This window comes from Hyalella azteca, unplaced genomic scaffold, assembly GCF_000764305.2.
Source record: "Hyalella azteca isolate HAZT.00-mixed unplaced genomic scaffold, Hazt_2.0.2 contig11709, whole genome shotgun sequence".
NCBI classification, from domain to species: domain Eukaryota; kingdom Metazoa; phylum Arthropoda; class Malacostraca; order Amphipoda; family Hyalellidae; genus Hyalella; species Hyalella azteca.
The window spans coordinates 283,181-309,774 of NW_025941696.1; the positions used below are offsets into that span (position 1 = coordinate 283,181).

At 40.9% G+C, this 26,594-nt stretch overlaps 1 protein-coding gene across 11 annotated transcripts in view; it reads right to left on the bottom strand.

Annotated features, from left to right (window-relative positions):
- Positions 1 to 26,594, bottom strand: part of LOC108672797 (guanine nucleotide-releasing factor 2) — a 77,254-nt gene that overhangs the window by 30,644 nt on the left and 20,016 nt on the right. For 5 of the 11 annotated variants that reach the window (XM_047882961.1, XM_047882964.1, XM_047882963.1 and 2 more), the window contains exon 1: positions 1,115 to 2,711. The exons of 4 other annotated variants lie outside the window; for them this stretch is intronic. In XM_047882961.1, coding sequence (XP_047738917.1) covers positions 1,115 to 2,144 — 1,030 coding nt within the window. In that variant the 5' untranslated portion in view covers positions 2,145 to 2,711. Of the gene's footprint in view, positions 1 to 1,114; positions 2,712 to 7,696; positions 7,732 to 26,594 lie in introns of those variants that run through there. 2 more of the 11 variants (XM_047882967.1, XM_047882965.1) reach the window with 2 other exon arrangements.

The window sequence follows — 26,594 nt, forward strand, 5'->3', positions numbered from 1 at the left end:
TAAATTTGGTAATCAACTATTAGTACAGATTATAGTAAGCACATCAACAAGCGAATTATAAAGTGAACATAAGAGCAGCCCTATACAACTTCATGCATATTCTCTTTATATGTGAGCATGCACTTTGCTCTCTTCCATTCGAATTACGTCATGACCTCCCCAATGCCCAATGGGCCAGTTAGTAATAGTAGGTAACAGGTATTTAAGCTCCAATGGTGAGCATTACACACTATAGGATCAAGGCTGAGGGTTAAAGAGTAAATTGATACGAACAAATTACTTTGGATCAAACCTAAGCACATATGTCAGTGGCACATAATTGTTCCTACATGTGTTACCCTATACACAGATGTTGATGAACATTTGATACAGAATGCAGAAATATATAGTTTTCTTTGGCTTCCCTACCTAATTCAAATACATTTTCGAAGAATCCACCAAGTGAAAGAAAATTCACCGTCTCAGAAAAATGCTGGGGTGACTGCGTTGGAACGCACATTCGGTGCTTTTGGTCGTTTCATTATTTTGACCTTAAATATTCCGTATGTGTGATGGACAGAAATTAAATGGACACATAAAATTCTGTAGACTGGTCGACATCTCATCTCATGTAGACTTGTATCTCATCAATCTCATCGCGATTGATGGGATACAAGATATTTTTGTGACGGTCTTTGAATTCCTGAATGAAGAAATGAAGCTTTGTTGAATTGAACCATAAAATCCGCACGCTAACGAAGAAATGAAGCTTTGTTGAATTGAACCGTAAAATTCGCACGCTAACGATCATTTTAAAATGCATAAAATTCCAAAGTTAGAATATGCGAACCACACGAAGAAAAGCTCAATTGATTAATGTTAGTTACTTGCTGCAAAAGGAATAATCAGTTGATGACTTAGTCACAGTTCAACTGGAAATGATTCGAAGTGAGTGAAGCACACTACATATCCATGCGATTGTTTTAGATCCACTTCGAGCACTAGAGCAACAAACGTGACACAAGGCGAGGCACAACTGCCAAGACTCAAGCGTCACAGAGACTTGATTGTTATTGCAAGGAACGGAAATGAAATGCAGGCAGGACAAGGCGACGCTCACGGACGTAATGCGTACCTTTGAGCCAGTTTTTGTACTGCTGCACATTCTCCTGCAAGGACAAGTTATGCTTCTGCTTCACAGGCCTTCCTAGGCTGGACGAATTGTAATTAAAAGTCGAATCATTCGCGCTGGCGTGGTTGGGGGTAACGGGCGGCCTGTTGGTGTAGCTGTGACTCCTCTGAAGCAGCGAGAACCTCTTTCCTTCAGCAAGACGAGGCAGAGATCCCTCATCAACAGGCACGCTGCTGGGGGCTTCGCTAGTGTTTTTGACTTGTACCGAGTACGCAGAAGCTCCAGAAGCCGTACTGCATGGAAAAATGGCATTCTGGATTAATGGGTTGGAGCTTTGCAGGATAGTTGGAGGTGAAATCCACGTAGAGGACCTCTGAAATCGCGGGTGTTCGGTCACAAGCATGGACGTACATGATGCTCGTATCAAGGCATCTACGCCAGCCAGGGGGCGCTGCAGGGAAGATATTCCCTTAGGAATGATGGACCTCAGCGGCGACTCGGACGGTTTGCAGTCACCGGGTGACATGGAAGCACTACGGCGGTGATGTGACCATCTGTGATCGGGATTATAATCTTCTTGTTTTCGTAATTCTACATGGTTGTCAACATATGAATTTAAACAGCTTCCCGTTTGTATGTCTGAACACTTTGTAGAATCCACTATTACGAGTGGAATCTTGTTTCCTTTATCACTGATGACCTTTATTTGATTGTCACAAACTTCCTGAGAAGCAAATGGAGCCGGAGATATTTTTCCTGCACGATGTTCGATCACAGAAGAGGGAGATGACGGAGAAGAGCAAGGTACGGCTCTAACAGGCCTCGGTAGTAGCGGACAAGAAGCTGCATTGCGGAAGTTGAGGTCTGTTGGCTGAAGCAAAGCCGGCCTCGTAGCTTTGCGAACTGGAGGAGGTGTCACGGAATACGACGCTTTTTTTCTACCCACAATATTCGCCAGAAATCCCCTGGTAGGAGTTGTGTCCGGAGTTGAGGGCAGTTGCTCTCCGCGGTACACCTGGCGACGACTCTCCATACAGCTCGATGGGAGGTAAACAAACTTCGCCCGATCACACTCACTTCACGCCTTCCGATCGGCCCACGCAGGCCAAGCGATAAGCTTATCGAAGCACCACAAGCTGCAATAGCCTTACACAACCCCACGCCCGTATGAATAATCAATGTCATTGGTTCACGAAATGAATTTAATTCAAACACAAATTGCCGAAATTTTCCTTCCAGCACTATTTTGACTTGAGAAGCATAATATATCGATTTGCATCAACGAGCATAGGATTTTACCAATAATTAATCTATTTAGACGCGATAAGAAGTAACACAAGAAGGTTCCATCAAATTCTAAAAAGAATTATGAAAGAATTGTGCCTAATAAAATGATGATACTCTCATTCCTCGAATAAAAAGAGCAGATAGCAGCCTAAAAATTTCTACAAACTTTATCGCACTGAGAATTCTTTCGCCTAAAAAATTCCAAGTAAATCTCTAAACAAGTTCTGAGCACGTTTTCATGAGCAGATTAGTCAAGTGAGTTGACCTAGATGAGCATAGTTGACTACTACTTAATTAAGTTAGGAGTTAAATGCACGCAGGGTGACTACAGATGCACGACAGCATCACTACTGAGGCACGGCCAAGACTGAGCCCTGAACAGTGCCGCCGCAGCAGTGATACCGAAGGCGATCACCAACACATTAAGAGTGTGGCATTGCACGGTCAGTATTGCATGTATGCCTGTAAAACTAAAATAGATCAGATCAGCGAAACTGTTTTTAATGGCTGCAAGAATTGTCCATATAGGTTTTAGGAGTCATTTGTAAAGGCGACTATAATTATTCACTGCGAGCATAAACAGTAACAATAATTTGCTTAAGATGAGAAAAAATATGTTAAATTATGTCTCACGGTTAGACAGAAAGTATCCTTTGATACTCAACACGGGGATGAGAATTACACTCATCATCATTCATGATAATTGCTAGCAAGAATTCTAATCTCATTTGCATTTAATCATGACTGTATTCAATGTATTCAATGCTGAACACAGCGTTGGAAAAAATATGTTCTCAGTTCTCAAACATAGAAAATATGTTTTCTCAGTTATCAAAGAGACAGAAAGTAGTCTCATAGCATGGCTTACAGCAACGATAAGTGACGAGATACGAGGAGCAACATATGAATGCAACACGAGTGCATGCAGCAGAACGATGACGCGCACACAGCATGCATGTGGCGGTAGCGCTGATGGTTGCAAGGATAAAAAGCCCAGCAATAGACAAGAGAAAAAGCACAGGAAGTGACGGGTGGCTTTGCCAAGAAGCGCTCTGCACTCCCAGTGCTCAAATTAAACGCAATACAAATAAACAAGGACAACATAGCAGATTGTAAGGTCAGGATTAACAATCTCAATTTCTCGGCAGCTTAATATATTTGGTAAGCTACGGTATAATAATAGAGAGTCTTCAATTAAGAGGTTAATAGTTGCTGACGTGCGTGCAATTTAAACGATCAGTATGCACAAAACATTGCAATCGGTTAATATATAGTCAAAGAATAAATACGCGATTGAATAATGAATAAATACTAGAGAAATTGTGAGGTCATTTTACATCAGAAACTCGTCAGCACGGTGCTATTTCTCCACAGAATGTACGTAAAAAATAAACTTATTATTGGAACGCTGAGCAGGCTTCCTCAAGTAAAGGAGGAGGGCCAATTTATCCAACCATGCTTAATTCTATTTTATTAAGACTACGCACTATTTCAGAAAAAAAAAAAGATTTTAGATGTGTACAATTCAACGATAACTTCTATCTTCCATTCTTTTACAGGCCCACAATTCATACTTCGACGAAACACAATGCGAGATAAATAAAAAAGCCAACCTGCTTAAAAATTTCAAACTTCTCCTATATAAAAGCGCTTTCGATAAGTCCCAGCATTAATGATCAGCATCAAGGTTCACAAGGTACACATTCATACGATCGAGCACTAATTCTTCTCCATCAAATTTTATATGGCATACATGCTACAGTGAAATAGGTACTGTCAAGCAGTAGATCATGATATTGTTGACCTGCCAGGTTAATGGACATCAGAGAAAACGCATAGCAACTGTAAAGTTAAAGCATGGACGCTATCAATACAGACGTTACACCGAGCAACAGCGCAGGGTACTCACGGCGCCGCCCTGATAAGTCGAGAGATCCACAAGCACTTAAAACGCGTGGCCTGGCACGTGCAGCCAAATGCAGCTTGAGGAAAACATCACTTAACACGCGTTTGCATCAATATTTCGATCGATGAATTCAAATTTCGAAAGGACTTAGACATGTAGACAATCGTCGGAATTTATTTGAAAAAAATATGTATATAAATTTTATCACCTGAACAGAGAACAGAATAGCTTAGTATCCTATAACATAATACTGCTTATATTAGAAAGAGATCAGCACAAATCTATTTCATGTTTACTAGTGAGTTTTAGCCGCAACAGCGCAAATCCAGATCGTTCGATCTAATACCTCGGGTACTCGATGTAGAACTCAGACAACGAGGTGAGCTTCATTGTAGCCGATGTAAAGAATCTTTTGGCACGTACACCACACAAATGTGACAAGACTGATGCCCTTAGAAGCTAGACAATGGTAGGGAGTAGACACCGTTGGCGTCAGGTTGTACCTCGCTAGCACCGCCATAACCAGCCAAGACCGCGTCAGCAGCTCGCCATACACGGCTCCTGCGAGGCGATCCGTGACCAAGACTACATCAAACCCCAGCCAATAACGAGAACCTATATAACACCTCTCACTTCTTCCTTCAGACACCGACTTACAATTTATGACAAAATTAAAAACAGATCAATGGATGTGGGAATCAAGTAAGTGCCCAGGAAATGTTCAATGCTTTTAACACAACCACTCTATGGAGGTAAACGACTACGGAACAATTCGCTATAAGTAAATCAATGTCTGTATAGGACTTCACGTGAACACTTAAATAGCGTATTAATTCCGTCAAGGAGTAAATTGATTATAGACAAGAAACACTCACTTATATCTCAAGTGAGGATCTTACCTAAAATATCAGGTCATGAGACAACACAAATAGCAACTGCACAGATAACAGGAAAGTTTCTTGCGTTGCAGCACTCGCGAGAATTTGTACGACACGTCCCATCGAAGCTCGAGCTCCCGAACATCGGCGCCGTGGCGTCAGCCAGTCGCGCGAGCCATGTGAAACTAACGCGGATAATTTCACTATTATTCTTTTAGTGCTTGTAAACATGGTAAGTTCTTACGAACTTAAACTGACAGTTAACAAATAAGAAAGTAAATTTGTCAAGATAGATGATATAAGAGACATTTATATGGTGTTGGGTAATGTCGATGCGTGACGCGTAAGATATTTAATTTCATCGCTGAGTCTAAAAATACATCTAGCGCTGGTTTGAGTAAACTAGGAAGTTGAGTTTGGCGTTGCGGTTACACTGCGACAAACACCCAATGAAGACGTAATTGATCTCTGACAACATTGGCAATATAAATAACACCATTGGGGATCCACCACACAACAACCGCGTGAACACCACGACCTCAGTCGCAGTCACATGCCAGCAACTTCTCTGATCTTCATGTGATCACACGATGTTCTCGAGCGAAACTTTACGAAGATCATCGCCATTATTGAGAAGAACACTTACAAAATAGTGGAAATGGGTTGATAAAAAGAGGGTCAAGATACGGTAGGATATCAAACATAATAATTCGAAATTTATGAATAAGATTCATACCGATCATTGATTGATCATGCAATTGGTTGATAAGCAGCAAGTTTAGTCTGGTAATAAGGGAGCAATTAGGCAGCAATTAAATATTGTTCCCTTATTACCAGTGAAGGTATTATACATAATGTATAATACTTTGACATACAAGGTATTATTCAGAGGGACAAACCTCACGGTCGCCAAGAGTTAAACAAAAAGGAAGTCGGGAGTCATGAATGGGTCGACAAAATAAAGCGATTCCGCTTCACCTCTCCATGCATTTAAAACTAAAGAACACAACTGACAATACCCACGACAGATAATCCGTCAGATTTGATAATCCTTTTGTCCCGTGTACTATCACGAATTTAAATGTTAATTCTTTAACTAAAGAATATTTAATAAAAGAATGACCCGCGTTTAGACAGACATGCAACACATAATTCCAATTAAACGTACTATGTTTCGAAGTTTTAAGAAAATATTTTTGTATACTTCTGAATGAAAGTGAGATTAAGAAAAGTAAAATTAAAATTTTTATTCATACCTGCCCTCCCTGTTTTGCAATGTCTCATTATTCGACCACTTTATTTCAACGCTACCACAAAATTTCAGATCCAGGTTATATCCCTGCACAGATAATATTGAGAATACGCGCGTAAATAGCGTCCATGTTCACAAAGTTTCAAACACAAGTTCACAAATATGTAACTGATTATTCCTATTTCCCTCAAGCAGACAGCTTAATTGTCTGAACCTCTTATTTACTCAAGACCACACTAGATATTTACGTTTTTGTAATTCAGAGGAAAGATTGTTTATTATTGCAATTATTCTATACCATTATAAACGAAAAATATGGAAAACCAAGACAAATTCTATATCGTTTAACTGGAATCATTTACCGCTATTAAACTGTAGGGTTTTTTTCTATCGAATCATTTGAAGTTGAACGGCCCTGGTGAATGTGTGAACATATATTGGCGCGCATGGCACAGGATACGCGTTTGCTTGATAAAACTTGTGATCATCGGGAAGATAGCACGAACAGGGGCAGCAAACACAGAAGCAAGGCACGTTTGGCAGGTCTTGTTGGGGTTGGCACTGAGATGGCTAAAGCTACGTCAGGGTAATCAGCAATGGCCTGGGTAGGCAAAAAATATACAAACGCTAATGACGTTCGAGAAACTAATCCAATCGGTTATGTATATCGCGCTTATAATTTTAGCGTCAATGTAATACTATAGAGTGGCAATTTCAACAGCCAAGTGGCAGGTAAAGGTTTTGAGAATTTCGATTCTACACACGATTTTTAGTAAAAAATATTGACAAAAACACATGGAGTCAATAGAGGACCGCTGTAGCCATAAAATCCATGAAAAATATTATGATACTCGCAAAGCAACCTCTTAAGCCAGGAATGTGCAAAAAATAGAATGCCAAAAAATCGCAACAATCGCCATTATTTCATTGGAAAGATTACCAGCTCGACCATACGTTCAGAACTCATAGATTACCAGCCAAATCTATGGAACGACCAAATGTTAGAAGCTATAACAATGCACATTAAGAATGTGTAACTTTACTTGTTAAAAGCGGTAACAAATAAATGTTTTGAGTTACAACTATTACATGTTATAACTTGTAGCCGAAACATGCTAGAAGTAAGAATATATGGCTAACGCTGCACCAATCTCTACCATAATACAAAGACAATAGGTGCACTGCTTCGTCGAGAAAAAGGAATAAATCCCTCCGCAATTCCGCGATGTAAAAATGAAGCACATTAATTCATGATACTTCACCGTTCCGTTGCCGAGACAAGTCGTTTAGCTCGTTGAACTGAACTGAACGTGGGGCAGTGCAGCTAAGGTACGTACCTGGAAGACAAAAGCGTCCATATCAACACATGACACACTGTAAATGTAACTTATATCAGCAAATAAAAAATGATTAAAAATTAACGCGTCAGAATAGCACCTACATCTGAATTTGTCCAGCTATGCAGTGTATAAAAATAGATATTTCCGGAATGAGTTTTCAGGCTACGTCTAAAATCTAGCATTATCACTGCATACTAATTGCACATGAAGATAACAAATTGTTTTCAAACAATACGTAACTGATTAAAATTGTAAAAAAATACCAGCAGTAATATGACTACGATTTATTACAAATAGGACTTGTCTTGAGAGATCGTATGTTCACATGATGATTGGAATCAAATTATAAATTCGCTACGAATCTTCATTAACTGATTTTGTTACCAATTTTGTAACTGCAGTATGATATAATTTATTCTCAAAGGATGTATCATATCCTCAGTTCAATATATTTTCAAATTAGCCAAGTTCGTTTAGCTTACTCATTCAGGCAAATTTACGACAGTTTCTCACGGAAAACATTTCTTGTGCGACGGTAGCGAAGAAAACAAATTCATCGGGTACCACCAAATCGTTTCAATATGCAGTGGTTGACTGGGACATTCGCTCATTAGAGATGACATCAAATAGGCTAGCAAGCACTATAAAGTAAACAAAAGACACTCAATCCAGCCGGAAATGTGACCAGGACAATGGGAGAAATAAACATAAAGAAGCATATATCATCCGCCCGGACCGTATTCCGCCTGGCCGGCGACCTCCATAGCCCATATAACTCATCTTATTGTTAGTTGTTTGTTACCAGTAAAACTGGGAGCAAATCCAGCGCGCCCACGTGCAATAGTATCAAAGAAACTTGCACAACATAATAAAATTGCATGTACAAATTTCCAGGCTTTGGCCTCAAGACATTTTCGTTTTCTCACAAGTCAGTTGCGCACATGCGTACATAGGGAATGGAGAGTGATAAGTGTTCGGGAAGTTTTACAGGTAGACAGATGTTTATTATAGAAGACGTAGTCATTGCAACACTACATTCTCTGACCACAGCAAGGCACGTACGTAGCAGCGCTATTCAGCCGCCATGGGTAATAACGCTCACGCAAAACTATTGAAAGCGACGACCACTACACGCAGTTTGAGTGAAAGGTGACCACAACAGGATAATGACCACACAATTACTTTCCTTTTATTAGCACAGCAGTGCGGACGATGTAGATTAATGAATGGACTTCGTACATGGCGGAATTTATCAGAGCGGCATAAATATAATGAAACACGTGGTTAGATCTAGAACAGAAAAAAATCGTGTTATTAAATCCAATATAGTGGGAAACTAATCAGCGAAGAAACTAAGCGCCGTAAATACATGGAAGCACTGACCTACTTGAAATGATAACGAGTCGCATGTAGGAGAGCGAGGCATTTGTCACTGATGGCAGCACGACGATAGGCTCTCGAGGTTCAATAAATCAAGAAGCTCTCAATAGAAATGACTACGTCGGACGCGAGTGATAGAGAAGTATGCCATGGTGCCTGATTCGTGGAACAGGTTTCCACCTTTCTAGTCCTAAAATCCTTTACACTGGACTTTGACCCGCTACTAGCATTCATGGAGCAAGCAAAAATGCTTTTACTCGATGCTACTTTGACCTAATAGTAAACAATACCTACGAACTATCGGCTTTCACTTCACTCTTGGTATATTTCATTCGAAAGACAACGTAGTTAGAATTGTCATTCGTCTGAAAGAGTTGATGGATTGTTTTGGTATGGGCATCAAGATCGTCCTAGATGGGCTCGACCTCGATGCAGCAGACGTCACATATCATCCGATGTGACAAAACATCGTAGGTGAATGAGGAATTGGAGGAGACGAGATCGAAAGAGCGGTACGTAATGTCGGTGAAAATTCGTTAGTCATTCACAATGTGTTTATTATTCGTGCCTCAGAATCGGAATTACATGGTCAATTGCATGAAACTTCATCGGAAAGCTGTTCTGGAGACAAGTCTGCTCTATGTCGGAATTGATATTACAAATGAAGCCCTAGCCAATATGTTACCGAGAAAGCAACTGTTCTATTAATGGGCGAGAGCGTCGACGTTATGAATACAAGAAAGCCGACACCACATGAAGAATTACCGACAAGTTTACTGACCATCAAATCACAATTACGGGACAGGTGTGGAGCTCTAACACTTTCACTTACTTTCGTGGAGCTACATTGAGTAACATGAATTAGCGAGTAATTTGCGGTAAAAAATACAGCGGTTAGATACAATGGGAGAAAGCGTGACGACCGCGCAAGACTCGCACAAAGAGTCTCGACCAGATCAGGCCACACGCACGAGGATAAATGGAATTTATAAGACGCGATCCAGCGTTCCAATGCGCGGTCACACACACGCCCTACAACTACTAATGAATAAACGCTCTGATGTGCAGCTAGTAATGAACATGGTCGCTGTACACTCGCGTCTGCACGCCCGCACCATATAGAACTAAACCAACTAGACATTCATGTTATTCTTTCGATTTCTGAATTAGTTAGTATTCTTATTCGCTGATACCATGGGAAAATGTAACTGCAAGCTACTTTGGAGTGGCTCAAGCAAGAAGAAACAACTCAGTACAAATTGACTGATGCCTCACGAAAAAATTAAAAGTAAATAAAAAATTTGAAGAAGCATACGAGCAAGAATACAAGAGCAGAGAAATGCCAAAAATATTCCTTTAAAGTTTATTGAAAACAACGGAATAAATTCACCAGAAATATGGTAAATTTACTTGGCATTGCCTCCGTTTTTAAATTTTCGATTAATTTTAAATTTGACCAAACAAATGACATTAATGGGTTACGAACAGTGATGTAGCCATACTCAGCGTTCCAGTACTTTCCGTTGCTCTCAACCCACACCATTTCCTCCTTTCCATTCAGTTGATGTTGAGCTGGGAGATGCTCTTTGAAATTAGTTATGATAGATTATTTATCATTGATGAGTTCTCTCACTATATTACGACCTCGAGATTAAGCGCGAATGCTGCAGGGGACTCAATTTTACAACCTCATATCAGCTAAGAATAAAATCCCTATATGACACTTTTTGCAGTCAGCATGCGGCAGATAAAAATATAGTAAAGCTTAAATGCCGAACAGGACTTACAGCTCAAATGAGATTCGTAAATAATTTTACTTCTGAATTTGAAAATGACAATTAAAAATAAGTTAATATAACGACAAAATTCAATCCTATTCATATGCTTGGATGAAATTAAATAACTTCGCCGATCCTACTTAGCGGCACATTTACATGCTTAAAATATGTAAAAGTTTGCAGGTGTGAAACTCGAGCATAGCAAGCGATAACCAACGCGAATCGACAGTTGCGCGTTATATTAGAATTGACGATGGAGATTACTCTGGTCTGTCTCGATCTGCACGGATAGCTCGAGTTCGAACCCGCAATTTTCTTTGATTTGCTTTCGAATATTTTGACATTATAATGGTAATATCGATGAAATGTTAGGGGCATCTGAATCCGTAACTTCTAAGAAATTTCATACATAGCCAAGGAAATATCAAACGCAATACTTATTCAAGAGTTTTGAACGAGCAATGGTTTTGAGATCTAGTATATAAATAACGACAGAGACATTAGTTTTGTCAGCACTATATATATGTAGGCAGCAAAGCAGAAAAAGCATTCAATAGGCATAATCGTCTCGAAACCTTTCGTACCGGTGAAAAAATGTGAGCCACCGCCGCCGGAAATTCTGTGAGACAAAAACCTATCCCCAACACGGAGATGAAAACTATACATAGATCGTCCTCGAATATTGACCACAGACTTCCTAATTAGCAAGCAATAGACGCGCACAGCAGGACATGGGTAATTGACCATAAATTGCTATCTGTATCTGGGGAATGCCGATCTCATCTAAAACCCTCAATACCTAAACGAGTCGCATAAATAACCTAGCGATGTTATCGTAAAAACAATACACCGTTTTGCAGTATTAACTGAAAATTATACGCTCCATTTAGATTTAAAATTAAAAAAAAAATTAATTAAAACGCTCCATTTAAATTTTCTTACTATTAAAGCAGTTAACGGGACCTCGTTCTCCTTAGTTGTGTTGGTTGAATAAACAAGGAGCTCTAAAAGTGTTTACTTTCACAGGAGCATGCTTATACCCCAAAACGGCTAACAGGGCCGCGATGATTTAGCTACAATTAATAAACTAATTTGTAGACATACATAAACAGACCAAGATCGTCAACAATTATTTTCAAAAGGATCTCGATCGCTATTTGTTTGCTGATATACCAGCTGTGAATCGTGGTAGGTACAGTATATTACGGAACTTTCAAGATCGCATCTCGCCATGCTGACACGCATCGTTTGGCAATTTAATAACTGCAACACCCAATGAAAAAAAAAGAGAAAACGAAGCGCATCGCCCATATGGAGTGCGTAAAATGATTGGCGTACGCCGCACAACTAACAGAGCAAGGCGGCAGTGCATTTGATGGGAAGGCCGGCGCAGTCAAGCATGGATGAGCAAGTTGGTCGCCGGCTATACGGGGTTGTCCGCATGCAGATAAATGCATGCGACCCAACACACGCAGCGTCCCAAACAACGGGACCAACGCTAGACTAACACAGCCTGACCTTATGCGTTTACCGTTTCGGCACGAATATTTTTGCACTACCACAAGCATTGTTGTTGTCAGAAATTTGAACCCGCAATTCTAGATGTACTAATGTAAATTATTAGGAGTCAACCAAAAAATTGATCTGCTGTGATCCAAGTCACGTAAAAAGTAAGGATGCCTTGCCACCCTCATTCAAGTCTCTTTCTAAATCTCACTCGTTAAACGGATTCAGCTTTTTTTAAGGTTGCATTAATATGGCTGACGAGTCAAGATGATATTGCACATATATGTAGTAACATTACAAAAAAATTGGTGAAGTAGTCAAGCAACAATTTGGTAATCAAAGCAAAAAAGATCAATTGACCCCTCCCAGAACCACTCGAAGAAACAGTTATCAATCATGCGATGGTAATATGCGCCCTTTCCACTTATACGATAAGCATCAAGTCCCACAGATACGCAACTCAAGGTGTATATCTGATGAATGATTCTGCAATAATTTGTGTCGATTATTATCTGGTATTTAATGCCTCAAGATTTGAACGACCTAACAAATCGCTGATAACGCTAAATCAATCGTAAATAACGCTATATCAATCAACACCACGAACAAATCCGTAATCCAATATCATGCTTAATAATGATAAGCTTGTTTTCAAAACCAAATACCGCTGCTGTAGACAAATAAATTGGAATCTTTGGAGCGTGTGACCTGGGCAATGCATGCACGGGCATTTCCAACAGCGATATGCTTATGGCAACGAGCTTATCTGGCAACAAACATGAGCCCACCACCGATAACGAATCAGATTAAGATTGCAGCTAACTTGCAACAGCTGAACGATCGAAGTCCGTATGCACAAGCACCAACATACCATGACCTCTCACCAGCCAGGTCCAACCCAACGAAGAATCTTAATATATATGTTATCTTCGTTACGTAATATCACAGTTGTTAACTCTATGCCAAGGAAAGGATGTTCAATATTTTGCTAACAATACTCTCATGCATTATTGTATGGTGGTCGTGCCTAAAACTTACATGATGCTTTCGAAAGAATCAGCTATACCATCAATGATAAATAAAGTTCTGCATGCCTCTAAATGTGAAGTGTCCTAAATAACAGAATAATAAGTCGAAAGCACTGAAGAATAATGAACATGAAGTTTCATCGGTCGCGAGGGATTCCACCGTTTCTGGTTTGCTCATAATACATGTATGAAACGTTCGATCAGCAATACGCTACAGTGACGGACAGGAAATGCCAATCCGCTGTAATTAGAGACAAATTTCAGCAAATTTAAGAATTTCGACTCGGTCACCAAGTTCCGAACAAATTTTCACTAATTAGAACAGCACCACTCTAACCTGTCATGCGGTAAGCCACTCGAACCAAGCACTTGGCTTTACGACAACTTCCTTTCTTTGAAGAACAATGGCGAGTCAATTGTGACCGTTCCAGGTAATGACAGGATAATCACTGTAAAAAAAAAAGTCGGGTGGTTGAAACTGCCTAAAAGAAGCATAATTACACCTGCAGCTTTTGGCCATTATTATATCACAATTATTGTCCCGAATAATGAAGTGGAGATATACATTACCGCGCGATATCAAATAAGTCCCGGTTTTCAGGTTCGCCGATGCACGAGGGATGACCAGACATTACTGAGGTTACATGGTATACAATCATCATACGGCGCTCATGCAATCATTCAGAGAATATTAAAAGCGTTAGTTACGGAACTCATTCTGAGGTTGACCGTTGAACGGAATTCCTTGAACGGCAAAGCGACCGCAACCGTACGCCAGAAACCGCTAATGACCTTGGGCTCCTCGGGTAAGGAAATTTAGTTGTCTCGCGTTGCGAGCGCGAGCTGCCTGCCTGCCTGCAAGCAGACTGCTGCACAAGATGTATGACTAAATTCATACACCTGGACTAGCAACTGCATGGTAATATTTTAAGCCCTCACGCAATATAACTAAAAAAGCGAAATAAAGATGTCTATATCCAGATTTGACCTCAACACAGGTCGCCTCAGTCAACATCGAGATAACCTGCTCTTTAAATAAAGAGAATATTAAAAGCGTTAGTTACGGAACTCATTCTGAGGTTGACCGTTGGACGGAATTCCTTGAACGGCAGAGCGACCGCAACCGTACGCCAGAAACCGCTAATGACCTTGGGCTCCTCGGGTAAGGAAATTTAGTTGTCTCGCGTTGCGAGCGGGAGCTGTCTGCCTGCCTGCAAGCTGACTGCTCGAGATGTAAGACTAAATTCATACACATAGACTAGCACCAGAATGGTAATATCTTGAGCCCTCACACAATATAACTGAAAATTATAACTTTATACTCACAGCAGTGCGTGACAGAGGTCATTTTCTCGTCGACGAAAACGTAAAGTCACAGACAGGCGGACAGACGGACATGACGAGCACAATAGCGCCTTTTTTCCGTATACCGTATGAGAAAATGCGCTAAAAAGCGAAATAACGATGTCTACATTGTCATCCAGATTTGACCTCAACACAGGTCACCTCAGTCAACATCGAGATAACCTGCTCTTTAAATAACATGGTTAACATTCAGCCACCTTAACGACCAGCACTGAACAGGAACGACAAGCAAATAAAACTTGGCTTTGCACCTCTTCTTTTCTGTTGAGCATTCACTTAGAGAACAGAGAAAATAAAACATGAATAATAAATGTATTATCCTCTAGAGCAGGTAATCGAGTACCACTTGCAGGTCTTGTAGAGCAAAGAAAATGTAGCGTTAGCATTTAATAGATAGCTTGACCGTTGAGGCCACGTGGGTGGCGTAGAGCAACTGTTGCGTATCGTTGTCACACTAGCTTATGTTAGGCAGAAATTTTCCGTGAAATTAAATAAAAATATAAGCAAAAAATTCTTCATATATATTTCAGCGATGACGCAGCTCTCAAGAATAACCTCGTGTAATAGTGGCACGCGTTCCAGAGCCATAAATTGATTAATACACAACCTATTTGATTTTAATCCTTCCAAAAGAACATAAGAAGAGAAACTTAACATCGTTCTGGATCATTCAAAAAGACCTTCATCAGCTGAGCTCACAACGCCATACAATGAGAACCATGTCAGCACGAGTGTCAGTCTCATCTCAGATACAAGGCTCGTGCTCTGCCAGCACGAGTGTCAGTCTCATCTCAGATACAAGGCTCGTGCTCTGCCAGCACGAGTGTCAGTCTCATCTCAGATACAAGGCTCGTGTCCAACTGTCCAGTCTTTATCCTGCGTGAGAACAGGAGGGGTAGATGGAACAGCGTGACCCGCAAGCTCGCGTCCCGGACCTAAATTTAGCCTAGCAGCTGCCGCCACGCTGTATTGATCTTCTTAATGCCCAAGCCAAGCCCACGTGGTGCCCGGGGCTCCAACCAGCCGCTGGCAATACATGGCCGCAATGATGAGCTAGAGAATAATTTAAAGGCATCTATTCCATGATGGTAGGCTGTGCATCCTCAGTAGTCCATTTGAAACTTTAATTAGATTAATGACATGAAAATTTGACACCGAGTAAATACTAACACTTTACGAGAACATAATCCTATTATAGTATCTTCCTTAGACGACCTGCAATTTCGATCATACGCTAGTCCGTCTCTTGCGTCAACTAAACAGCATTGTATGAGTGCAGTCGTTTAATGAGAGTTAGACGGCTACGCGACCCAATCCCCGAAGGAAATGCCCTGATGATACCAAAAGATTTGCGATCTCTGGTTTTTATTTTCCAGCATTTGATGCATCTAATTTTCCCAAAACTTGCAGATTCAGAATGTGTTAATCTGGAAACAAAACAAACTAATGGAGAAAGCAAATGATTCAAAACAAAAATACGACAACAAGAAATACTCATAAATTTAAAATAATACGCTGGTACAGGAAGACCTTTCCATTCTTCGTTGAACTTGATGCAGTCCCGTACGTTATTTTATGCTGCCCACAGACTACAATATAAGAGCATATGGTTCATGCAGGACCACACACTACATGAGAGAAGATTCCACAGCGCCTCGCAGAGCCACACACTACATGAAAAAATGGAACAAGGTGCACGCAAATCCCAAAAGTACATGCCATATCGTCCACCCAGTTATGCACGTGCAAATAAATTAAAACTTTTCTCTGACGTATCAAATGTGCTGTCGCCGCGCAGATCAGGGTGATGCGGTACGCTGCTGTTCATCACAGATTGTTCCAAAAGGGCTGGACCAAGCCTCACCCCATGACGTCATCAGAAGATGTCCTCAATAAGCGATGGATCAAGCCTCAACATATGACGTCATCAGAGGATGTCCTCAATAAGCGCTGGATCAAGCCTCACCCCATGACGTCATCAGAGGATGCTCTCAACAAGCGCTGGACATCCTGACGCCTCACCCCATGACGTCATCACAGGATGTCCTCAATAAGCGTTGGACCTCCTAAGCCCCCATCTCATGACATCATTCAACTCCCACACAACTCATTCGGCAACGATGTTGTCCCCCGCCGTAATGGCTCTGGAGAGTGTGATCATCGGTTCCGCTTGTTTTGAACGTCCACCAAATCCATCCCATCTGCCGACTGCCTCCTGCGGTTATTGCCGCATGTGATCATCGAACTTGACCTGAGTATTCATGAACACTCCTAGATCGCGAAGGAGTCGCTTCTGTCCGATTCCTAGGCCGTCACGTGACAGGTAGCGACGCTCCGCATACCAGCTCTTCCGCTACCTCTCTATCTAAGCACCTCAAACTTGGTCCCGTTGAACTGTACATTGTCCACTTGGGCTCAGTCATACATTACAGAGAGGTACTCTTGCGACCTGTAACAGTCTGTCCTGTCCGTAAGTCATTTAGTATCCTAGTGTCGTCCGCGAATGACGCTGCCGAGGCGTGGTTCACGGCCACATGTATGTCGGCGATGTGGATGAGGAAGAGGATAGTGCCGAGTACCGTTCCATGTGGTACCCTCTTCACTCTAGCCTCGCTCGATCTCGAGCCTCCAACAACAGCTTGCAGACTTTCAGTCAGGAAGTTGTGGATCCATGCCAACAATTAACCTCCAACTTCTAAGTACATTTTCGAACGGCGCTCCTAGCAGTTCGCACATGCCCTGGTCGTCTCCAATAAGGACATCATTATTTTTCAGAGGCCTCATTGTGGCCCTAATTTTGTCATTTGACGGGGCAAATTTGTAGAAATATTTTAGGTTCTCCCGAATTGCAGCCACCGCTCAGGCCTCCGCTTATTGTTGCTCGGCCTCGTGTGGGTCCTGCAGCTGTCATTCAGCATCCTCAGTTTTATCGTTTAGATGAACCAGCCACCGCCTCTCCATATTCCTGGAGGCGGCCGTTACACCAAAACAAAATGTGGTCGAAAAACGTTCGAAAGGTTCCAAGTAAGCAATCTAAAATACATGTCAATATTTCGATGTTTGCACTGCGTGTGTTAGTTCCGCTTCTTATCAACCAGATAACAAGACAGAAATCAAACCTCAAGGAAAGTTACTTCAAGACTTGACTTCTCACCCAGTCAACACTGTACTGGCGTAAGCCGACTGACGGAAAATATTTTACCTTCCAAAAACTATCGACGCTTCATCATCAACAGCCCAATATCGACGCTTCATCAGATGCTGCTTTTGAATCACTCATTTTTTGTAATGAAATCATCAAAGTCCACCAAGTACACGAAAAGGAATTCTATGAAATTACACTTCCATCGCGTCATGGTTATAATCACCATTATGACGTAATCACCAAAATCAAACCAAAAAACATGCAGCGGCCTGTTAGGCGAACATCCGCAGCGACGCAGTTAAAGCAGAAACTATACCCCGGCACAAGCGAGGGCAAAGAAGAACGCCGGGCTAAAGATGCCAGGGTAAGCCAAACATTTAGAGACCATCACCCACTGAGGAGAGGCAGGCGGTAAGCAACAGCCTCACCGCACAAGAGGCGTCAGGAATCGCCTCGCAATGATCGGAATGCCTAACACAAACATAATCAGCGCGGCAGCCAAGCCAAACCAACATTCTTGCTTGCTTGTCAAACATCACAAAGAATTCATCTTCCGAGATTCACTCCCTTAGAGAGACTTGAGGCCATATGCGATTTACTGTACATCCTTCACTTTCAAAGTGAGAAATTGCATTAATTTCTTTAATGTCTGCCGTCTATCACCAATAAATCTACATACTATGCGGCCCGCTATCCAGCAGTGTTACGAAGCACTATTCGCACGCCACACTTTTGATATTGCTGAGGTAGGGCAAGGGCAAGAAGCCATCTGATTAACGGTCGCCTGTTTTACCTCGCTAGCAGCTGGGGATAATTCATACGAACATCACACGATAAATTGCGACGGGAGAAACCAGCTCGGAGGAAAGGTCATCGCTCCGAAACTCATGTCGAGCACGCGAGACAAAGCTTGAACTCAGTGCGTGCAAGACGATAAGCGCATCTCGAGTCGACGACACGCGAGACGTGACGCTAACACGAACACTGAGACAGAAATCCTAAGTTCCTGTGAATTACCATGACGCAAGGCATCATGCATGGTGAGGGTCACGCACGAGGGCAGCTCCGCACTCCCTCCTTCGCTCGCCACAACTGGGTCAAGGATGGAGACCAACACGACTATAGGAAAACGACGAGTCAAACGCAAATTGGGCTGCTGAGAGCAAGCTGGGCGCTGAGCAGAGCAGTTGAGCTATTACAAGCTTGGCAGCTGAATCCTAAACTCCCGATCCCATGCAGATCCAGGAGCTCAACATCTCGAATCATCTTTGGGTTCCGTAGCTATAAGAAAAAAGCTAGGAATAAAAAGTCATTGCTTCAAACCCTCGTCATGAATTACTTCATCCTCGTATTTCACGAATGAGTGCACTCATCGACATGAACAAATCATAAATGCATCGAATAAATTCGGTTTTAGAAGCCCAACTTCCTTACTAGGGCAGATAAACGACATAATAAAAATGGAACTTCTTACATGATGCAAGCGGCTCGTTTGACTATTTAATGAGTTCACGAAACTTCACACGTTTAGTATCATTGTAAACAAAGACCGAAGAGCAAATGGATCTCCAAAAACCGATGAATGCTAACGGCTGAGGGACTAAACTTCATTCTGAACCGCTCGAAAACATCTTTATTATCACGCAAATCAACGAACAAATCAGTCCTTGAAATCCACACAACATACCGCAGGAATAAAGGACCAACGTAATGCTTACAATTTAACAATTATAAAAACATTGGATGTTGGTCATCATCATCAAGCAAGATTAACCGCAACACTATAGGAAACTTTTTTTTTTTTGAGAAAAAATACTTATTCGCAGAAGCAACTTCTAGGGAGAATTTAACATACGTACATCGTCATCAATTACAGCACATTTTTGCTGACCATAATACCTCTATCGTCTTGAAATCGCAGCATACATTGTATTTTTTCTTACAAAATTACAGGCATAAAGAATGGAAACTTATACATTTTTTAGCTAATATAGAGCACAATGCCACTTTCGGAGTTTGCTAAGCGCAGATGTGCAGCAACAGGTGAAACTAGAGGCCCAGCAGGCGTTGTCTGGCTGCATAACTCTGCACCCACCAAGCTTTGCCCATAAACTCTGCAGTCAATGTAGCCAGCGTAGTCGCCTACATTGGGCCAGACAGCTACAGAAACAACGCCCCCGCAGTTCTTTCCATAACATTGTTTGCCCTCGTTTCATGCCTCGGTATAGCTATCAATTCCTCTATTTTAAAAGGAACTCAACTCAGTTCAGATAAGCTTCACACCTCATAAACATTTGAACCTGTACATAGAACTGAGAACGAAAATTATTTGCAATCTATATAACCTAATCTGAGAGAAGCAATGATTAGTAACCAACTAATTAAAGGATGATAACAATAAATACTTTGAACGCAAAGGGTAAACGAAAAGCAAAGGCAAGTGGAACCACTCCGACTGAGTACATTCCGGCGGCGGTCTTCAACATATTGAACGGCGATGCACGAAAAGCACCACAGGGCGCCACTAAGTGGCAGAAATAAAGCACAGTGGACATGAAGGAATTTTTTTCTCGCGTGCCAGACGGTCCTGTGAGAGGAGAGTTGGTTTTTTGTGAGACTCCGGTGGGTTTTTTGTGGCCTTCATTAGAACAGAAGCCGCCAGACGCATGCTGGTCGTCGTCGCCAGCAAGCGTCACGACAACAATCATCAGGAATACAAATTTACTTCTCATCTAATGCAGAGTGATCGACTTGCCTTATGGTCCCTTAGATTTATTGTTCGGATAGTCTAGCATAAGACACCGATCAAGAGAAGTAAGCCGCCATTACAGTTAGTGAGGAAATTATTCGTACACCCCTTTTTTCAATGTTTTCTTGAATAACTCGAAATTATTGAATGTATGAGCATAATATTTTATTGAACTAAGCAGTTGGTAATAGGCAAAATAACACTACATTTTCAGAAAAAATGTATTTTCAAAACGTTTTAACATGTAAAAATTCTCCAACAACTTCAGACACAATTATTCCTACAGTTCGAAAATACTAACATAGTTGCATTAATAATAATCAATGGCATGTCCTTTCATCTTGATAATCTCCAGCAGTCTTTTTCTATAGTTTTTGACGAGATTTGCACTGGTATCCGTTTTGATATAATCCCGGTGGACATTATTATCGGTGACGTCATTCAAGAGGTGTCGGTTCCTGCCATTTGACTGCAAATTTCAAGATGTGCAAGACCAAGGAACTCAGCGTATATTTTATAAGCAAAATTATTTACCTGCACAAATCTGGCTATGGTTATGGGTGCATCTCGAAACAGCTGAATATTCCAAGATCCACAGTACAGTCCGTGATAAAGAAGTTTATTGAGTTTGGTCCTACACACACCTTGTCTGGATGAGGACGGAAGCCCCCAACTATCGGTACGATCAGTTCGAAAACTGTGTCGTAAGGTAAATATAAACCCTAGAGTGGTGTTGAAGGACATGGCCAATATATTAGCTAGTGAGGGAACAAGCGTGAGTCAGCGTACCATACAGCGCTGTCTCAACAAGAATGGCCTGCATGGAGGCAGACCTCGACGAGTCCCACTTCTCACACGCCATCTTTCTGCTCATTTTGAACTCGCAAGGTCTTACGTGGACAGGGGGAAATCTTTTGGAGCCAAGTATTATGGAGTGACAAAACAAAAATCGAGCTATATAGACATATTAGTGCAAAGATTTCACGCAAAAATGGAGGCTTTCCTTCCGAAGAACACAACCCCAACAGTCTACCATGGGGGAGGGTCAATGATGTGTTAGGGTAGTATCTCTTCAAGTGGCCCCAAGAAGTTAGTTCCAAGTGATGAAACTCAGATGTTTATACGTCGATTTTGAAGAAAAACCTGCAAATGTCCGCTCTGAATTTGGGTCTTGGATGACGAAGGATCTTTCAGCAAGATAATTATTCGAAAGCTTCAACCCTTAACTTAATAAAACAAAAGTGACTTTCTTCCATGACAGCAAATGGCAGCACTTGAATCCGATTGAGAATTTACGGCAAGACTTGAAAGCTAGAATCCATAATTGGCCTCCCAATAATCGCCAGGAATTGAAACAAGTCGCAATTGAAGAATGGGATAATATCAAACGGATGTCACAGGGAATCTCATCAAGAAAGGGTGTACAAATAATTTCGTCACTAACTGTAAGGTCTGAATGCTATAAATGATTTTGCAAATAGATGATGACAAAATTGGTATCCTTTTCAAGGTCTTGTGGATAGAAGGTAAAACAACTATACATAATGAAGTAAGTTTTAGAACATTAACAGCAAAGTAGGAAAGGTTGAACGAGTAAGCGCGATAACCCCCAGACTGGCTAACGGCGACATCAAGAGCTACTCGAGGACCAAGATTAGATAAATAATAAGCATTCAGTTGTCGTCAAAATGAAAGGTAAAATCCAGCGAGGTTTTGGATGAGCACCAGCTTCAAGCAAACACAAGTTATATATTCGAGCAAAAATAATCAATACAAACCTAAAAAGGGAATTTTTTTAAATACTATTAAGAATACAGATAATCATATTAAGTGTATACTATACATGATAGTATCGAAATGTGGACAAGTAAGTAGTATGCGAAGTGCTGCTACAACAATAACCAAGATCAAATACATTAAAAGTAACAAAAAATGCGGCAAAGGAATTATAATAACAACGCACGAAAAGCTGCACTGTCCATGGTTTAAAGAAGCGAGATGTTGCCAGCGTAATTTATTAAGCACAGTTGCAGAATAAAAAAGGAACGAGAATCTCGGCAAACCGATTAACGAGTTTCTGTACCGTCAATGATAAGAATAATATCAACAAAAAATAAATAAAAACAAATTAAGTTACAAATCTTCAGGAATACCTATATAAAGAATTTGCCAAACTGCTACCCACGAGAGGTGGAATGCAGCGTTGACCTGTAGATGAGCGGTCCTATACAAGCTACAATGCCGCCTTTGTCCTCGAGAAGCAGAACGTGATATCAGGCGCTATTGAGACCAGCCGCACAGACACGTATGTATAGTCGACACTTGAATTGTCGTTAATTATACCTAAAATTCAATTGTTTGTTCGTTTATAAAATGAATTGCAACTACGAAAAATTTGTCGCACTAACCAACATTCCTATAACTACTACTGCTAGGAAAGCATTAGTAGTTACAAACTACCAAGACCAAACTCCCGGTATAATGTACTTGGCGAAAGTTGAGCGAACCTTCAGAGCACACTCGGTGCTTGATTACCTACATCTATTAATAAATTATAATTTATTGATTTACATCAATAAATATAAGAACATCGTCCCTATGAAGGCCTCACGGGAATGGTCGATAATCTAGTATCAGTTGGAGCCGTAGCGTGAGAGGTGTAGGCGGGAAGCACAATGAAGCGAAGACTATATATAGGGTACGCATGCATTGCGCATTGCCCAAGAAAGGACGTGGCGTGCGATTCGGGGAGTGACAACAATGTCAGACTGGCTCAAGGATTATCCCAGTGCAGGATTAGGGATGCAGCTCGTGAAGCGAGGGGATGACTGTCGAATGAGTCCACCAATCAGCAGGGTCTCCTTGAAGATCTTGTGGCACATAGAGCGCGTAAAATATTGAATTCTAAAAGTGGTGTACACGCTTCAATACAGCATAGAATAAGAAAGTCTCTTTCCAATGATATAACCAACATCAGCCGATATGCATACGTTATCACATTCACAAAGATAGTGCTTTCCAGTAAAATACAGAGGTTATTCAAAGTACAATAACCGTTTTTCATTTACTCTTGTAAACCTTGTGAATTCTGAGCAATGGCTGCGTATTTTGGGAAGGCTTCATACCTGATGAAGTTTCTACCGCATTGAAGCCTAGCAGCCTCTGACGACACGTCAGCCACAGGAGCCGTGCTGTGTTCATCACAGCATAAACATTCGTCGAGCTATCGACGGAGATCGTAACCTTACCACCAAGGCAGGGGCCAGCCTCACAAGGGGAGCAGACCCTGGCTCAGCGTTACTATAAACACCAGTGGGATACATGGCGCCAGCAACACCAGTGCTACTTACGTGGTCTCACTGTCCGATTCATTTACAATTAAAGTGGCATGACATGCATAAAATATACCAACTATATTTGGCTGAGGTTGAAAGAGCTTTTGGGACAGAAACCTTTGAATTCAGTAACTAAGTGAAAAAAGATTTTCAGAGAAAAGCAGTTATATATCTTTCATGTTCATGACAATATTTTCGTCAAATAAATGGAAACGAGGAACAAAACGTTACTTAATCAAAGGAAAGTAAGCGGAAGAAGACGGCAAAAATATGAGCACACGCAGAATCTGATGATACCGCTGTTCAGTAAACAGTTCATTTAAATTCTTATCCGAGCGTGTCAACAACTGAAATTAAAGGTGAGAAAACTCCAGTTAACTCCCATCCCCACAAGATGAAGGCCATCAACTAACCTGAGAGTGATGTTTTCAACAGAAATTTCATCAAATGAAATTTTCACGCAGAGATTAGAGTAAGAAGTACATACTTGATATACGGTGAATGATGATACCCTTGCCTTTAATCATTATATAAATGCCGCACAGCAAGCAAGCGACTCAAGAGTTGACAGTTGAGAGGGTGACGAGCGTCAAGTCAACTCCATTTAAAAGAAAATAAAATACATGGTTTGACGTTGATTGTTGACACACATTCATGCATATATAATAAGAGAAAATATAGAATAGAGTAAAAGAAGAATAAAAAAAGATTGGAATATGATACAAGTTGAATGATATTAATCGAATAAATTGCACGAACTATATATCCGAAAACAAATGTTCGCCATGCTAACAAATAAACGAATGGAATAATAAATGTAAGCAGCCAGAGAACAAAGCGGTGCTACAGTTCCAAGTAATTGTGACAGCTCAAATGTAAACTTGACCGAGTAGGAATTAATTTAGAACAATTATCTCCCCAGAAGGATGGTTTACTCATGCCATAACCAGGGCTGAACAAGCTGACTTCAACACGCTTCAAGTAATGTATGAGATGGCAGACAACAATATTCTAAAATAGAAGTTCGCAATTATACAGCAGCCCGGTTAGTCCATCTGAAAAAATTCTTTACAGTTAGTTATATTACAACTGGCAATAACAAGTAAACTTGTACAAAAGCCAATGCAACACCAGCTAGCTGCACCCAGTTGCAAGACACGAAGCAATAGGTTCAAGTCAGTCAATTGCTTCGTATTGCAATAAAGGCATTTAAGCGATGTTGTATGACTGACAGTATGAATTGACGTCAACAGAAGAATGTCTGTTGATGCACTTCAGGGATATGTGTACATGTTTGCAGTGTAACAGCGTGCAAACAAAGATCTGGGACGAATACTCAAATTCAAAGCCGCAGGATGCAAATTCAATTATGCCTCGTTAGATTTCTCTGAGAAATACATCGAAAATGATCCAATGAAACCGAAAAAATAGTACATAGTTCAATATGCAATGCAAAAAATTAATAAAAATGTGCCTATAGCGGCGCATACATCACAGTAAAATCGGCGACAGCGACGGAGGAAAGACGACAGCGGAAACAGTCGACGATGCGCGACTAAACATCGACTACTGCATGGGAGCTTCTGAACATTGCTTAAACAGGGAGTGAATCATCCTGTAAGAATGTAAGATTGATTCAAACCGTAAAATTAAGAAATGTGCAGGAATAAATCTTGAAGGAGTCACTAATTTTTCTTCAGCACGTTTGAAAAAATGAGTGAAAGAGTCGTTTCATACTAATTTTTCTACAGCACGTTTGAAAAAATGAGATTCCACCTCAAGATTCTTATTTTTTGCGTAGAGATTCTATTAAAACACTGTAAATATTTTGGCCTATGGAATAATTCACTGACTGAAAGTTGTCAGGTAAATGCAAACAATTTTATTAGCCAATGTTGGGGATAATACCTAATAAAGCAGTGAATACAAATAAATTTAAAAAATTGAATAGTATATCAACGAAATCATGCATGGAGGTACGAGGAATCAAGTTCGGGTATAAATATTTTTATCCAGTACAACGACGATCAGCGATACGATATACAGTAGTGAAAAGCTATTCAATTTAAATAATCCTATACGGTACAATGAAAAAATGCATAAGAACCTCATTAGTGATGGCATCTACACTTTTGAATTATGTACTGCAAAGCGATGGGGAATTTTTATAACATTAATCGATATTATGAAAGTAGCCTAAAAATCTTTATCACGACATGTGAACTACGACACGCTTTCAAAGCTACAGAAACAAAAGGCGATCGCATCTATCGGAGGCCTGGGAGGAAGCTCCATTACGAGGAGATAATTGAGAAGATAAGAGAGATGACTTGTATACAGTATACGGTGGCGATGCTTGTGATGTTAGTGAACCGCCGCAAGTATCAGTTCATTCAGCGTACAAATTCCTAATGCTGAAATTCTGGATCAACTTTAGCCACTGAAAAGCGAGAGGCAACGGCAAGCGAAGAACGCTAGGTCTCGATAACAGAGAGAAACAGAAGATAACGATAATGTTAGTCCAAACGCCTGCT